Source organism: Cervus elaphus, chromosome 11, assembly GCF_910594005.1.
Source record: "Cervus elaphus chromosome 11, mCerEla1.1, whole genome shotgun sequence".
Lineage (NCBI taxonomy): Eukaryota > Metazoa > Chordata > Mammalia > Artiodactyla > Cervidae > Cervus > Cervus elaphus.
Genome location: NC_057825.1, coordinates 229,973 through 244,864, shown reverse-complemented (window position 1 = coordinate 244,864; position 14,892 = coordinate 229,973). Strand labels below are relative to the sequence as shown.

Sequence of the window (14,892 nt, the reverse complement as noted above, 5' to 3'; positions counted from 1 at the left end):
AAGAGGCCATTAACTGAGCCATGACCCCTCCCCTGACAGGACGTGACCTGAGCTCTGGCTCCTCACCTTGACAGACACGACCAGGACCGTGTCCTTTCCCTTGACAGGATGTGACCTGAGCCGTGACCCCTCCCCTGACAGGACGTGACCTGAGCCGTGGCTCCTCCCCTGATAGGACGTGACCTGAGCCATGACCCCTCCCCTGACAGGATGTGACCTGAGCTCTGGCTCCTCACCTTGACAGACATGACCGGGACTGTATCCTCTCTCCTGCGGGGACGGAACATGAAACAGCATCCTTCCTCTCACCACAGGTCTCTGGGCTGTGACCCTGCCTTTCTTTTCCGAAATATTCTGTTACTTAAAGTGTGTTGTTCCCCTAAAGATGATCGATTTGGGACTGCTGCTGCACCCTGGTGCCTACTTCCGGGATCTATGGAACATTCTGGACTTCATTGTGGTCAGTGGGGCCCTGGTGGCGTTTGCCTTCTCGTAAGTACCTGGGTCTGCTCTGACTTGCTGGACAGCACCCCAGAGCTGTGATGAGTGTGGGGGTGGGGGAGGAAGGGGTGCCATGGCCACCATGCTGTCTCTCGTCAGTCCCTGTCTGCTTGGCGGCTGTGGGGCTGGGAGGACCTCAGGGCTCGTCATCCCTGACACAGCCTGTGGTTCTGAAGTTGGATAGGCAGGCTCTGGCTTAAGGCGTCTGCCTCTTGCGTTCTACAGAAGGCTCTTGGTGCCCTGAGGAGGCTGCACTACTTGGTCAGCCAGTGCAAGTGGGTGCAGCTGGGTGTCTCCCCTACTGGGGGGCTCCTCTGTTTTCTGTGGCTCCCTAGCGAGCAACACTCAGCCCTGTTGTGGCTGGGCCTAGATTGGCTCATTAGACCCTGCACGGTGGTGAGTGGGGGCTTGGGTGGAGCTGGGGGCAGATTCTGGGGAGGTGGTTGCTTACCCAGACAAAGACGTAAGTAAGCTCCTTGACGGACAGCGAGCTTGAGGGTTGGGGTCATTTCTGAGCCCATGGGGAGGCCTCCTCACTGACTCTCTTCTCTTTGTCTCCTGTTGCTGGACTCTCGGTAGGAGCTTCATGGGGTAATGCCTTCCCTCTGTCCCCTCACACTGCCCCACATCACAGCACGCTGCGACCCCATGTGGGCCGTTTCATCACCATGCCTCACCTCTGCTCATTTCCTCCACCATCTGGGCTGCATGCTGCCAGGAGCCATGTCCCCCGGCCACATGTCCCCACCTCACCTCTGGGGGCTGGGTTGGGGGCTGGGGCTGGGCATGGCCCCCCCTTGGTGAGCAGGGCATCCTGACTGAGTGCTGGAGGCTGGGCACCTGGGTCTGGAGGTCAGTGCCCATGCTGGCTGGGAGCTGTGTGACCCCAGCTGCCAGGATGTGGGACATCCTGAGACACTTTCCCACTCGTCTCCTCTGGAAACAGGGCTTTCTTTGCTCTTTCCTTTCCTCACTTCCCTGAAATGCCCAGCATCTCTGACCCTCACTATTATAAAGCAAAATTCAACCGAGTGAATCTGAAGGTCTGGTTGGGTTTATTCAGTGATTTGTGAAACAGGCAGCATCCCATCCAGTAGTTAGAAAGGCTGTACATGGTGGAAGCTGTGTAAAATGGAAGGCCTTTGTAGACAGGGAGCCAGATAAGGTTTTAACAAGAGGAAAGAAAGGATTGCTTCAGGCAGTGTTACCTCAATGGTGCTCACTAGGTGATTCCAGAAATCTCATTCCTGGGAAAGGTTAAAACTACAATTAGGTCTTGGTCTGCTCTCCTGGGGGCAAGTGGCTCCACTTTGGTCCTGTTTCTTTTTATTTTTCCTTCTTCTTCTTCTTCATTTTCCTCCTCCTCCTTTCTCTCCCTCTTCCCCTCCTCTTTTTTTTTTTTTTTATAAACAGTTCTCCCCTTCTGATCAAACTGTCAACCCAACTGAGAGATGTGATAAAAATTTTAGATGTGTCAACTATGCCGACTTAAAAAAAAGCACAATGTGAGACCTGCAAGTTAAGTTTTATTTGCGGCAAAATGAGGACTATATCATGGGGGACAGCATTTCAGATAGCTCTGAGAAACTGCTCCAAAGAAGTAGGGGGAAAGGTCAGTAAATATGTGATTTTGCCAAAGGGGAATACATGAAATCAAGCACATATATTTTGCAGAAGGTTTCTGCTAGTGATGAGGAGCAGTCATCGCCATGAAGTATTTTAGTGCTTTTCTAGATATGAGGAGATGCAAGAATTGGGCTCGTAAAATCTGCTCCTGGAAATATCTGTCTGAAGAGCTGTTCTTCCAGTTTTTCCTAGAGCACCGAGGCCTCATTTGTGCTCTCCACCTGGAATTCCTTTCAGGGGGATGTTGAAAGTCAGCAGCTGCAGCAGCCCATGATTTAATCCTTGCAGAGGTAGATGCCAAGTGCCAATTTGTAGTTGACATCTGAAAAAAAAATTTACAACCTGTACGTTGAGAGTTACCTTGTATTTGGCTGACAAAACTGAGGACTTAAGCCTGGGACACAACATCTCAGATAACTCTGAGAGACAGTACCAAAGAGGCAAGGAGGGGGACATGAGCCACGGGCCACGATGTGTAGGAGTTTTTGCAACAGAGACCTGGTAGTCAGAATATCAAAAGATGACTGTTAATTAAAGAAAACCAGGCATCTTAAGGGATTTAGTGCTTTCCTATATGTGGGAAATACAAGAGTCTGGGCTCACTGAAGTCATTTCTTTGATGTGTACCTCAGCTATCTGGGGCCAGTATCCTCCCCTTCTCCTCCTGAGTCTCCTCGGGGTGTCCCATTGAGGGGGGCTGGCTCACTGCTAGATGGGGGACATCCTGCCTCCATCCCAAATTCCCCCAGGGCTCGCTGTCAGCTGTAATGTGATGGCTTAATGGCTGCAGCATCCTTTGTTTACTGATATGGCAGGCAGTACTTTTTATTCACAGGTGTTAGCACCATGCTCAGCTCCCGTTGTGTAGTTTTTGCAGCTTTGATCTTAGACATGGTATCTACAGGTCATGATGTATTTGTTTAATCCCTATGACATTCACACAGATCACAGTTTTAGGTTTATAATCCTTATGTTGGTCATTTTCTTTGCTTCTTTTTGACATTCCAGTCAGAATGGAGACCACTTACTTAGTGGCTATCAGCTACAAATATGTATTTAATGTTTTTGAGAGAATATAACAGACATATCAGGGGCGTTATAAACAGGATAATTCCTAATGTTTGAAGTGTATTTTGTTTTTTTTTTTTAATTTATTTATTTATTTATTTTTTCAGTGGGTTTTGTCATACATTGATATGAATCAGCCATAGATTTACACGTATTCCCCATCCCGATCCCCCCTCCCACCTCCCTCTCCACCCGATTCCTCTGGGTCTTCCCAGTGCACCAGGCCCGAGCACTTGTCTCATGCATCCCACCTGGGCTGGTGATCTGTTTCACCATAGATAGTATACATGCTGTTCTTTTGAAATATCCCACCCTCACATTCTCCCACAGAGTTCAAAAGTCTGTTCTGTATTTCTGTGTCTCTTTTTCTGTTTTGCATATAGGGTTATCGTTACCATCTTTCTAAATTCCATATATATGTGTTAGTATGCTGTAATGTTCTTTATCTTTCTGGCTTACTTCACTCTGTATAAGGGGCTCCAGTTTCATCCATCTCATTAGGACTGATTCAAATGAATTCTTTTTAACGGCTGAGAAAACAGTGTGGAGATTTCTTAAAAAACTGGAAATAGACCTGCCATATGACCCAGCAATCCCACTTCTGGGCATACACACTGAGGAAACCAGATCTGAAAGAGACACGTGCACCCCAATGTTCATCGCAACACTGTTTATAATAGCCAGGACATGGAAGCAACCTAGATGCCCATCAGCAGATGAATGGATAAGGAAGCTGTGGTACATATACACCATGGAATATTACTGAAGTGTATTTTGGAGTCATGGTCCCCAAGACCCAAACCAATCAAAGAAAGATCGCATGAAAAAGTCACAGTTTTGAGTCAAGTAGCTGGCTCAGTGATCTGATTTAACTGAGTTTCAACTTCCCCAGAAGTGTCAATCCAGGTACTGTAGGTGGTGTTGGCCAAAGCATAGACAACCTATTGCTCTGCTAAAGGTAACTGAAGGCTATCCTATTATTAGGACCAACCTTGGCCAGAGTCTAAGGGTGTCTCCTGGGAAGCTGATGTCTTAGGAGGGAACTCTGCAGTGTCTTCAAGAGTTAAGGAGAGGTTCTGATCATATCTTGTGTATATTTGCTCCTAACCAAGTGATGGACTTACTCGCAGGGTTTACTATGTTTACCCAGTTAAGCCAGGGGTCACTTAGGTTTTTAATGTACTTGAAAAGAGAATCTCCTTGCATGAAATAAGGAGTCTCCCTAAATGTCTTGCAAAGACAGGTACTGCTGTGGGGTTTCCTAGTGAGTGGAGATAAACCACATCTACCCAGTTGGGATAGATTGGAATCAGCCCTGGGCAGAGCAACAGGAGTGAGGCAGCCCCAGCCTTGGTGCTGGGGATTTGGGACTGGTCCAGCACGAGGCTGCTAAAACCAGCAGGGGCCTGGCCTGCTGGACACAGTCACAGGGGCCCTCTGAAGCCTGCTGCCCCTGTCTGCTCCAGGAATTGAGAAAACAGTGTAGGGGATCAGGCCAGAGAAGGGGATGCTGGGGCTTCTTCAGGTCTGAAATATTTATTCAAGGTTCAAGTCCCTGAGGTTCACTGCCATCTGGGTAGCGAGGAGGACCTGGTGCAGTTTCTTCCAAGGAGATTTTGGGGCAGTCTTTGTTCTGATTGATTTCAAATTAGAGGGGTGGAAGAAAACTGGAAACATGAGTTTGGTAAGTCAGAGCCAGATATTTGAGGAAATAAAGAATTCAGTATCCAGGCAAGTTTGTAGGTACACAGCAAAACCTCAAAAACAATTATTAGGACTAGAATCTATTATCTATGGAAGGGCAAACATATTTTTTCTCTCTACAATACTCCCTTTCTTTTAAAAAACCAAAGATAATCACAGTAAAAGTAATTTGTTTGTATTAAACTTGTATTATTTATGTAAGTGCTGCAGGAAGAGTGACTGATCATTTAAGTTCTTTTTAAGACTGCTTTGTTGCTGCTAATTTTCATAAGGAGTTTCAGACTGAACTCTCAAAAGCCTTCAAAGCCAGGAAACCAAGCCAAGGACATGGCCATCAGATTTTACCTACAACCCCTTGTCAGTGAAAGCCTTCGTCATATGGCCAGTGTTTCCAATTGTGTCCTGTAGAAGGAGAATAGGTTCTTATTGAACTTATGCAAATAAATATATTATCATGGAAGTAAGAGTACTCATTGAAATACTCTGAATTTTGAAGGAATCAGGGAGAAAAAGTAAATGTTTCATCTTTGTTCACAAAGGTATATTTTACCAAATTGTTGATAGCTTAAGGGACAAGATTTCTTTAAATCTGGAAGAACGTTAATGAACCAGCAATATTTTAGACACATAATCATAACAATTATAGTCATCCTACATACTATTTTTGCCATTTTGTAGAAGTCTCCCCACCAATGTCTCTATGTAAATTGAGTCATGTTAAAAGCCCCGTGGTGGGTGAAAGACCAGTGGGGTTTGCCGTGGAGCCAGGAAGAACCAGGCAGCCAACTGTTTAATTTACAGCCACTGTTAGTCCATTTTAATGTTTCTGAGGCAGGAGCAGATGCTGCCATGTTACAAGGGCAGACGGTGGGCAGTGAAGGGTCATTTTTGGCAGAAGAAGAAGGGACTTCACCCACATGTGCCATGGCCTTGATAGATTCTGCTGCTGTTGCCTTTGCGTGACAGTCAACCGGGCGCTTCCCTGACATCAGCCTCAGTCCTGGTGGTGTGACCCCTCCCATCCCTCCATCAGCAGGGAAAGGCAGGCAGGCCAGCCTTTCCAGAAGACTCCATGGTGATGGGCATGGGTCTGCACTGCTCATAGACTTGCACGTGCTGCCTGGGCTGGGGCTGCCATCCTGGTGCCCACCTACCTTTACTCCCACTGGGGTCTTGGCATGGTGTCTGGAGGACTCTGGTGTGGGGTGGGTGGGAGTGCTGAATGATGGGATCTGGGGGGGGATGAGCTCTTCCCACCCAGAAGCTCAGCTCTCCCTGGACACCAGGTGCTGCTGACCTGGCCCCAGCCCGTGTCCACTCAGGCAGCCTGTTGGGGGAGACGCACTGGCCTGTGGTGTCTGCAGGACCAAGGCTGCCCTGTCCCCAGTCGTCTGGGCACAGGTGTGCACCCAGCCTGTCTACATGGGTGGCTTCTCCCTTCTAGAGGCTCCAAAGGGAAAGACATCAGCACCATCAAGTCCCTGAGGGTCCTGCGTGTGCTGAGGCCACTCAAGACCATCAAGCGGCTGCCCAAGCTCAAAGTGAGAGTCTGGAGTGGGGCCTGGAGGGGGGTGGGGGCTGTGTGTGTGCATGTGTACACACGTGTGTACACGTGTATAGGTAGACTTCACGTGTGTGTGCATGTGTGTGCACACACGTACGTGTAGGCCTGCCTTGCGGGGTGCACATATGTATCTTGCCTGGCCCCCTGCAGCTTCCCGTGTGGGGTGGGGACGAGCAGAGCTGAGGGGAGGCCCCCACGAAGGAGGCCCTGCAGTATGTGCATGGGATGGGCTCTCAGCTCTGTGACCATCTCTGACGGGGCTCCTCTCTGCATGTCCTGTGAGGCCCTTCTTCCTCTACTCAGGGGCACCCATGGGACCAAGTCTTTCATCAGCAGCTGTAGTGCAGGGGTCAGGGTCACAGGGAGATGCCAGGAGAGCAGGGGTTGGGGGATGTGGCTTTAGAATTGTGCCGCAGTCTAATTGTTGCTGAGCTTGTGCTTAAATTCACTGAATTCTCCAAGACTATGCAGTAAAATGTTAGGAGTACCTTTGACCTGCAGGCTGGGGAGACACTAAGCGATGTGAGGTTCTGGGGGGGTGGTTTGCTTAGAGCCCATGTTGAAGGGGCGGCTCAGGGGTAACTGAGGCACCAGGGGCAGGGCTGCCAAGGCAGCTGCCTATGTGTGGAGTATGCCCTGCAGGGTCTTGAGAGCCGGTTGCAGATTGGCCTCTGTGCACAGCCAGCAACAACCAGACCAGGGCAGCAGGGAGAGGTTCACTGGAGAACAGGTGGCCTGGCCAGTGGGAACAGCTGGGAGTCCCCTCTGGTTCACGCACATGCCCCACGTCCTGCCCTGAGCTGGCCTCAGCATCGCCGGTTGTCTACCCCATCGCGAATGCCCCTGTTGGGCAGAAGCCAAGCACTGTCCTCAGCTTAGCCCTGTGCCTTCCCTCCATGCTGGCCTGAGGCCTGGCTGAGTGGCCTAACACTGGCGCCAGCCCCAGGTTCTCCGTGGTGGGGGCCCCCTGCCCACACTACCTCTTCTAGCACCTCCTGCCCACCCATCCGGTCCAGGAGGACCCTCCTGGTCCCGGTCCAGACCCTTCCGGGTCCTGGGCTGGCCCCGCCCCCTCACAGCCCTGCCCCTCCCCAGGCTGTGTTTGACTGTGTGGTGAACTCCCTGAAGAACGTCCTCAACATCCTGATCGTCTACATGCTCTTCATGTTCATATTTGCTGTCATCGCGGTACAGCTCTTCAAGGGGAAGTTTTTCTACTGCACCGATGAGTCCAAGGAGCTGGAGCGGGACTGCAGGTAAACCGGGCCCCTCCGCTGTCCCCAGCACCATGCCTGGGCCCTTCCTGCCTGCACGCCTCAGGGAGCTCAGTGTGGCCTCTGCTGGACGCTGTGTCAACCCTCGAGGTCCAGGCTGGGCCCTAAGGTCAGGGGGCCGCCCCAGGGCTGAAGCCACTTCGTCATCACTGAGGCCTCGGGCCCTAGCTGAGCAGACAAGAGAAGTGCACTCAGGGAGGGCCGGGGGGAAGGCTGGTGCCTGTGTGAGCACTGTCCCGGACACTGCACATAAAGGGAATCGTGTGGGCCGCGGTGCCCGGCTCCTGCCGCCGCTGCTGTCGAGGTCTCTGCTGCTGTGGCCCAAGCGGTCTCCCTCCCCTGACAGTTGGATGTCATTCCTTCTATAGTCAAACCTCCCTGAGTGGATCTGCTTACCTGTTGGTGGACATTTGGTTGTTCCCACGTTTGGGCTGCTGTGGTTACTGCTGCTTTGAATATGTGTGCAACTTTTTCTGTGCACAGGTGCTCTCATTTCTCTCGAGGATAAGCCTGGAGGTGAGGTTGCTGGGCTGCGTGGTGATTCTCTTTGTCAGTTTCAGGAGCTGCCAAACTGTTTCCCACCAACAGTGTCTGAGAGTTCTGATTTCTTCACGGGCTTGCCCGCACTGTTATTTTCCTTTTAAAAAGATGTAATTATAGCCATCTTAGTGGGGATAAAGTGGTATCTCATTGTGGTTTGATTTGCATTTCCTTGATGATTCATGATGTAGAGCCTCTTTTCATGTGCATATTGATAATTTGTATATCTTCTTTGCAAAAATATCTATTCAGGTCTTTTACCCATTTTTTAAATTGAAATGTTCATACATTTTATAACTGATTGTAATAGTTGTTAGTATAGTGCTGATAGAAAGCCCCTTATCAGACAGATGGTTTTCCGTCTTTAGTTCCATTTTGAGTGTTGATGATTTCCTTTGAAAAACAGAGCTTTCCATTTTGACGAAGTCCAATTTATCTATTTTTTCTATGGCCCCCTATATTTTCTTCTAAGAGTCTTACAGAGTTACTGCTTACATTTAAGCCTTTGATCCATTTTGAGTTAATTTGTACACATGGGGTGAGATGGGCTCCACATCCATATTCTTGCCTGTAGATACCCAGTGGTTTCAGCACCATCTGAGTGAAGAGACCATTCTTTCTCCCCTGAACGGACGACCTTTTTCAAAAGTCGTCTGCAGACACGGAGGTTTGTTTAGATCCTTTGTCTTTGACCTCTGGCTCCCTCTGTGTTCCCACCCCCAGGGGCCAGTACTTGGACTACGAGAAGGAGGAGGTGGAAGCTCAGCCGCGGCAGTGGAAGAAATACGACTTCCACTACGACAACGTGCTCTGGGCCCTGCTGACTCTGTTCACTGTGTCCACGGGTGAAGGGTGGCCCATGTGAGTGCTGCCCGGTTCCCCACGGCAGCTCAGGCGAGAGAGAGGGGCAGCTGGGGTGGGGAGCTCAGACTCTGCACCTGTCACTAAGCAGATACGCCCTAGGCTCTGTGCTTACTGGTGAGAGGAGGCCCTCCCTCTGGGAGTGGGCAGCCTAGAGGAGGAGGAGAGTAAGCCCAGAGCACAGTATCACGAGCTCCTAAAAATCCTCGCTCAGTGGCAGGGTGCTGGAGGGAAGAGGAGCCCTCCAGCATCACCCCGAGCTGGCCACTGCCTCGTTAAGGGGAGCATGAGGGACGCATGTGTTCAGTGCCACACTGGATGTCAGGGGCTTCCTTTAGGGCTGAGAGGACCATCCCTCAGAAGGTAGGATCGATGCTCTGCCAGGAGACTACTGAGCCCAGGGCTTCCTGACAACAGGTGAAGTTGGGTATGGGTAGGTGACCTGGTGTGAGATGGGAGAGAGCTGGGCAGCACAGGACTGCTGGGCCTCTCCCACTTCTCCTTGTAGGGGTAGGACCTCAGGCAGCCAAGGCCTCCTCCTGGAGGTCCCCAGCAGCCCTGAGTACAAGCCCTCTGGGAGGGGCAGCCTGCTGCTGGGAGACATGGCTCTCCTGGGGAGCAGGCCTGGCTGTGCATGGCACCATCCCTGGCTCAGCCACAGAAGCCCTCCTGTGACGCGGGTCTCGTCTTTCCTGGGACCATGTCCTCCTGGGCTCCCCTGATGTTTGGTGTTGGCTCTTGGCCCAGGGTGCTGAAACACTCGGTGGATGCCACCTACGAGGAGCAGGGCCCAAGCCCCGGGTACCGCATGGAACTGTCCATTTTCTACGTGGTCTACTTCGTGGTCTTCCCCTTCTTCTTTGTGAACATCTTTGTGGCCTTGATCATCATCACCTTCCAGGAGCAGGGGGACAAGGTCATGTCTGAGTGCAGCTTGGAGAAGAATGAGGTGGGACTCCCTGCCGCTCCATCTCCAGGCAACTCCCTGGTGGGCAAAGTGATCAGGGCCCTTGGGCCTCCCTTCTGTGTGGGGACCACTGGCCAGCGTGTGGTGGGGAGGGCTGCTTGGAGAAGGCCTTCTGTCATCGGGGCTCTGTGTGTGGCTGGGGGAGGGGGTGTGCAGGGGCTCCAAGGGGTTCAAGTTCTCACCGCTCCGTTCTCCCTCGCAGAGGGCTTGTATCGACTTCGCCATTAGCGCCAAACCCCTGACGCGGTACATGCCCCAGAACAAGCAGTCGTTCCAGTACAAGACGTGGACGTTCGTGGTCTCACCACCCTTTGAGTATTTCATCATGGCCATGATAGCCCTCAACACAGTGGTGCTGATGATGAAGGTGCGTAAGGCCTGCACGGTGGACTGCGGGCGCCCGTGGGCATGGGGACTCAACTCCAGCCCGGTGGAGAGCCCGCCTCCCCCTGGGGTGTGAGCAGCAGTGATACCACCCTGAGTGCTGATCAGCTTGGGTTGCCTATGCAACCCTGATTCCCTGGTCATCCGTGGGCTGAGATCGTAGGAAGGTTCTGGAAGACACAGGGGGAGCAGGGAGGGGTGTCCCAGCATGGCAGGTGTGTCTGCCCGCTCTGCTCTGACAGGAGGTCTTCATGAGCCCCATGGGGTGTGTTGGGGCAGCTGAGTCCATGGCCAACAGCATCTCTTCCTTGGGCAGTTCTATGATGCGCCCTACGAGTATGAGCTGATGTTGAAGTGTCTGAACATCGTGTTCACGTCCATGTTCTCCATGGAGTGTGTACTCAAGATCATCGCCTTTGGAGTGCTGGTATGTGCCGTAGCCCCTCCTGGCCTTTTGGTGTCTGTGATCTGGCCACCCCTCTGTAGGGGACCTTTGGGTGTTCACTGTTTGGAGCTGGGATTCCGTGAACCCCCAGAGCACATATGACCCTGAAGGGGCCCCAGGGAAGTGACCGCCGGGTTCTGCCCCACCTCTGCCCCTACCCTGTTCCTGGAGGGGAGGGGGTGTGTGGCCTTGTGCTCCACCCACCTGCCCACGAGGGGGCCCATGTATCCTCTGCTACCTTCTTGACGAGAGGCCACCTCCTGCAGCTTGTCTGCAGATCCTCCCTACCCCCGCCAGCCCAGCACTAACTGTCCTTCTTTCTCTCCAGAACTATTTCAGAGACGCCTGGAATGTCTTTGACTTTGTCACTGTGTTGGGAAGTATTACTGATATTTTAGTAACAGAGATTGCGGTGAGTAGCTTTCCTGCCCTTGCAGGCCCTGAGTGGTCTCCCCACTGTGCCTCCAGGCCTGGGGGTTAGCTCCTCCTCAGAGGATGGTTCCCCATGAAGCTCCTCCCCAGAGGCGAGTTTGGGGGCTGGGTATCCTGTAGGCAAATGCTTTGTCTTGGATGAGAAATTGGTTCCCAGAAGGTCTTCCAGGCTGATGGCCTGAAAATCACCTGGAAGTGTAAGTGACCAGGAAGATAAGGATCTTGTAATTTCATATGTGTCTAATACGGATGCACCTGACAACTGGTTCCAAAAAGATACAACTAAAGCCAATAAGGATTTGGAGTGTTTTAAAATATCAGATTTGTTTTACGTATGTGTGTGTGTGTGTGTGTGCATGTGCACACATGCTGAAGATTCTAGTTCTTACTAAAATACATGGATTATATCTGAAAACTGACTGAGGGCTAGAGCATGAACATGTCTCAACAAATTTGAAAGAATCTGAGTCATAAAGTGGTGTTCTTTAAGCACAACAGATTGATAGAATCAAAGGCAAAAACATCTATGTTTCTTAAGTTGAATTCCCTAGGAATAGACACTGAGGTGAGGGTTCTTATAAAAGTTATTTTTTAGGACATGTTTCAAGGGAGAACCGTGGGGAGAGCTTTGGGGAGGTGGGTGGGGAAAGAAGAACCAGAGGGGCCGAGGCTACAGCTCCGTGTCAGGTGAGTTGGATTGTCCCCCAGAGGCTCTGGAGACAGAGTGGGTCACAGCTCAGAGCTGCAGAGTTCTGTGCCCACCAGGCCTCGGCTAAAGGCTTGCCTGGAGTGTGGATTCCCAGGTACCCGAGTGCCCTGATGCAGGTAAAGCAGGCTCCGGTGGCCTGTGCTGTTGGGCCTAAGGGCCACATGCAGGGCGGGGACATCTGCTTGCAGCCCTGGCCCCACCCGGCTCTGTCCACACTTCACGTCAGGTCCTGTCTCTGGCTTCAGGTGGTGCTGGTCATGACCTCAGGGAGGAGGGAGTTGATGGGAGGATCAGGGCGCCTACGGTTGCAATGGAGACACACGTCATCTTGGGACCTTTGCTGTGGCCAGCCCTCTGCTGCTCCGGTTGCTGGTCACACCAACTGAGCCAGCCTTCATGCTGTACTGCCAAGGCCCTGTTTGCTGTGCCCTGTGGTGGCTCTGGCTGCCATGATGATGCAGGCACAGTTCAGACTGGTCCCAGAAACTTCTAGAAAGGCCCCCGGGAGCCCCCTGCTTTCCAGACAGACTTCTCCCTGCCCCGTGCAAGGGCAGCTCTGCCCTTCGCACCTTGGCTGTGAAGAGCTCAGAGTAACAGGAGCCACGGTGGCCTTCTGGGCGCCGCCAGTTTGAGTCTGGACTCCTAGATGTGCCTCACCTGAGTTTGTGGGATGGCGGTGCAAAGTCCCACTGGGCTCCTGTGGGCGACAGGGGCCACCTTTACTTTGGCTCCTTGTTTCCTAAATCCATGCATTTTTTCGGGTTGGGCACCCAGTATATCTAATGGTCATCAGTTCATCTTGAAGGACAGCCCCACCACCCGAGTGTCTTTTCTGTACCTGAAGAGGCTGTCCCAGCATTTCACCTAGGCGACACCTGAGTGATGTGGAGACTGAAATGCCAGTGGGTCCTGGGTCTCTCACCATATTGCCCCTCCTTTCTCTTCTAAGTGGATGTCGCGTGGAATCTTGTTCTGGTGCATCTCTGACGCTAGTGCATCAGCCAAGGCAGGCCTGACCCAAGATGTGAGTGGTCCCTGTTGAGACCAGTCACTGCTGTTTCCTGGTGAAAGTTTCCCACAAAATGACTGGTGGCGGCACCAAGTGCGGCTCCCCTTAGAGGCCTGGAGGTGGCCTCTGCTTGTAATGGGCAGGTGTTCATTAGTGGCCGTGGCTGAATTAGCTTTGCTAAGGAGGAGCCTGGCTGTTGGGCCCAGGCACAGCCTCCCTCCCGGCTGTCTCAGTCCCTGTCTTTGTGGGTCTGCCATGTGAGTGGGGACTGGTGATGGAGGCCTGCTGACATCTGTCGGCCAGCATGTCCAAGGTACGTGGGGTTTTAGTGCCTTTGGAGCTGTGGGTGCCGGGGTGGATGTTGACATAGGACACATGGTGTCCATTCCCAGGTCCAGCCTCTGCCCCAAACCTTGTTCCCTCCAGACGCCTGAGCAAGCTGGAGTCCTTGCCTTATCACAGACACCTTCTTCCTGCACACACACACACATGCATGCACACACATGTGCACGTGCATGCACAGGCATGTACACATGCCGTGGTAGATTGGGCACGCCAGCCAGAGCTCTGCCTCACGCTGTCTCTTGGGTGACCCTGCCTGGGGCTCTGATGAGGGCTGCACTAGTACATCAGGCCAGTCCCTCCGTAGCCAGGTTTTGGGTTTTACTGCCTGGTTCTGGTGACCTTCGCACGATGTGCTGGGAAAGGGTGACCTGAGAAGAGACTGGTGTGGCAGAGGCGAGAGGCTGGGCTGGGCCTTCCTGTCACATGCCTGTGGCCTTTAGACTTGCTCCCGTGTGGCCCCAGATGTGGCTTGTCCATTGTGCCCTGGGCTGTTGCTGGGCCTGCAGCACACGACTTGTGAGGGCAACTTTGGTGCCATAGACACGGTGTCTCATGGTCGGACAGTCTCTGTAGGACCTTGTAGCCAGGCATGACATCTCTGCAGATGATGTGAATCTTTGCTCTGGGAGCCTAGGTGACTATATTGACTTTCATATGGGGGCTTCGAGGGCCCCACACAAGTGTTTATCTACCACAGATATTCCTAGCACCATGGGGCCTGTTGGGGCTTGTGGCCCGAGTGGCAGGCTCCTGACACTGCAGTGTGGACCTGCTAGAGAGCCTTCTCTTGCTTTGAAACCTGGTAGCTTTGAGTTACCTGATAAATGGGACACAGCAGTCTTTCCTTAATTGTGCATGCTATCCCCAGGACCCACAGAAGTCTTCCAAGAATAGGAGGCGTGAGGTTCAGTCACCAGTTTGTTCTTAACCTTGGGGTCCATGCTCGGGCATGGCTCATTCCACTGGATTGTAACAGTTCTGTACACTAGATTTCCACCTAAAACATGGGGAAAGACCATTTCAATCCTAAATATGTTCTAGAGAATAGAAGAGGGAACATTTCCTAACTAGTTGTATGAGGCTAGTATAATCTTGACATCAAAAATTTTAAAAAGAGTGTAAGAAAGGAAGATCATAATCCATACTCACTAGTTAACATAGATGCAGAATTCAAAATAGCATGTAAGCAAGCCAGATCCTGCAGTGTCCAGGAAGAAGTGCAATCAGGTTTATCCCAGGAACACCAAATTCCTCAACAGAAAGTCTATCACTGTAATTTACATGAACAGGTCAAAGGACACTGTTAATGAGCCTGTCACAGATGCAGAAAAGATACTCAATAAGATTCAGATTTTATTCATGATGAAAATTATTAGCGTGTGTTAACTTGATGAAGAGCATTTGCCAAAAAGTCCTATGCAAATACCTACAGTGGTGAAATTTGAAAAGAATTCCCTTTAAAA

General features: G+C 51.6%; 1 protein-coding gene across 9 annotated transcripts in view; it reads left to right on the top strand.

Moving 5' to 3' along the window:
* Positions 1-14,892, top strand: part of CACNA1B (calcium voltage-gated channel subunit alpha1 B) — a 205,670-nt gene that overhangs the window by 151,795 nt on the left and 38,983 nt on the right. For 5 of the 9 annotated variants that reach the window (XM_043917715.1, XM_043917713.1, XM_043917714.1 and 2 more), the window contains exons 24-31: positions 386-492; positions 6,344-6,440; positions 7,559-7,719; positions 9,001-9,138; positions 9,886-10,087; positions 10,308-10,472; positions 10,806-10,916; positions 11,263-11,346. In XM_043917715.1, the coding sequence (XP_043773650.1) occupies positions 386-492; positions 6,344-6,440; positions 7,559-7,719; positions 9,001-9,138; positions 9,886-10,087; positions 10,308-10,472; positions 10,806-10,916; positions 11,263-11,346 (1,065 nt within the window). Of the gene's footprint in view, positions 1-385; positions 493-1,080; positions 1,093-6,343; positions 6,441-7,558; positions 7,720-9,000; positions 9,139-9,885; positions 10,088-10,307; positions 10,473-10,805; positions 10,917-11,262; positions 11,347-14,892 lie in introns of all 9 variants that reach the window. The other 4 variants (XM_043917716.1, XM_043917710.1, XM_043917711.1 and 1 more) reach the window with 1 other exon arrangement.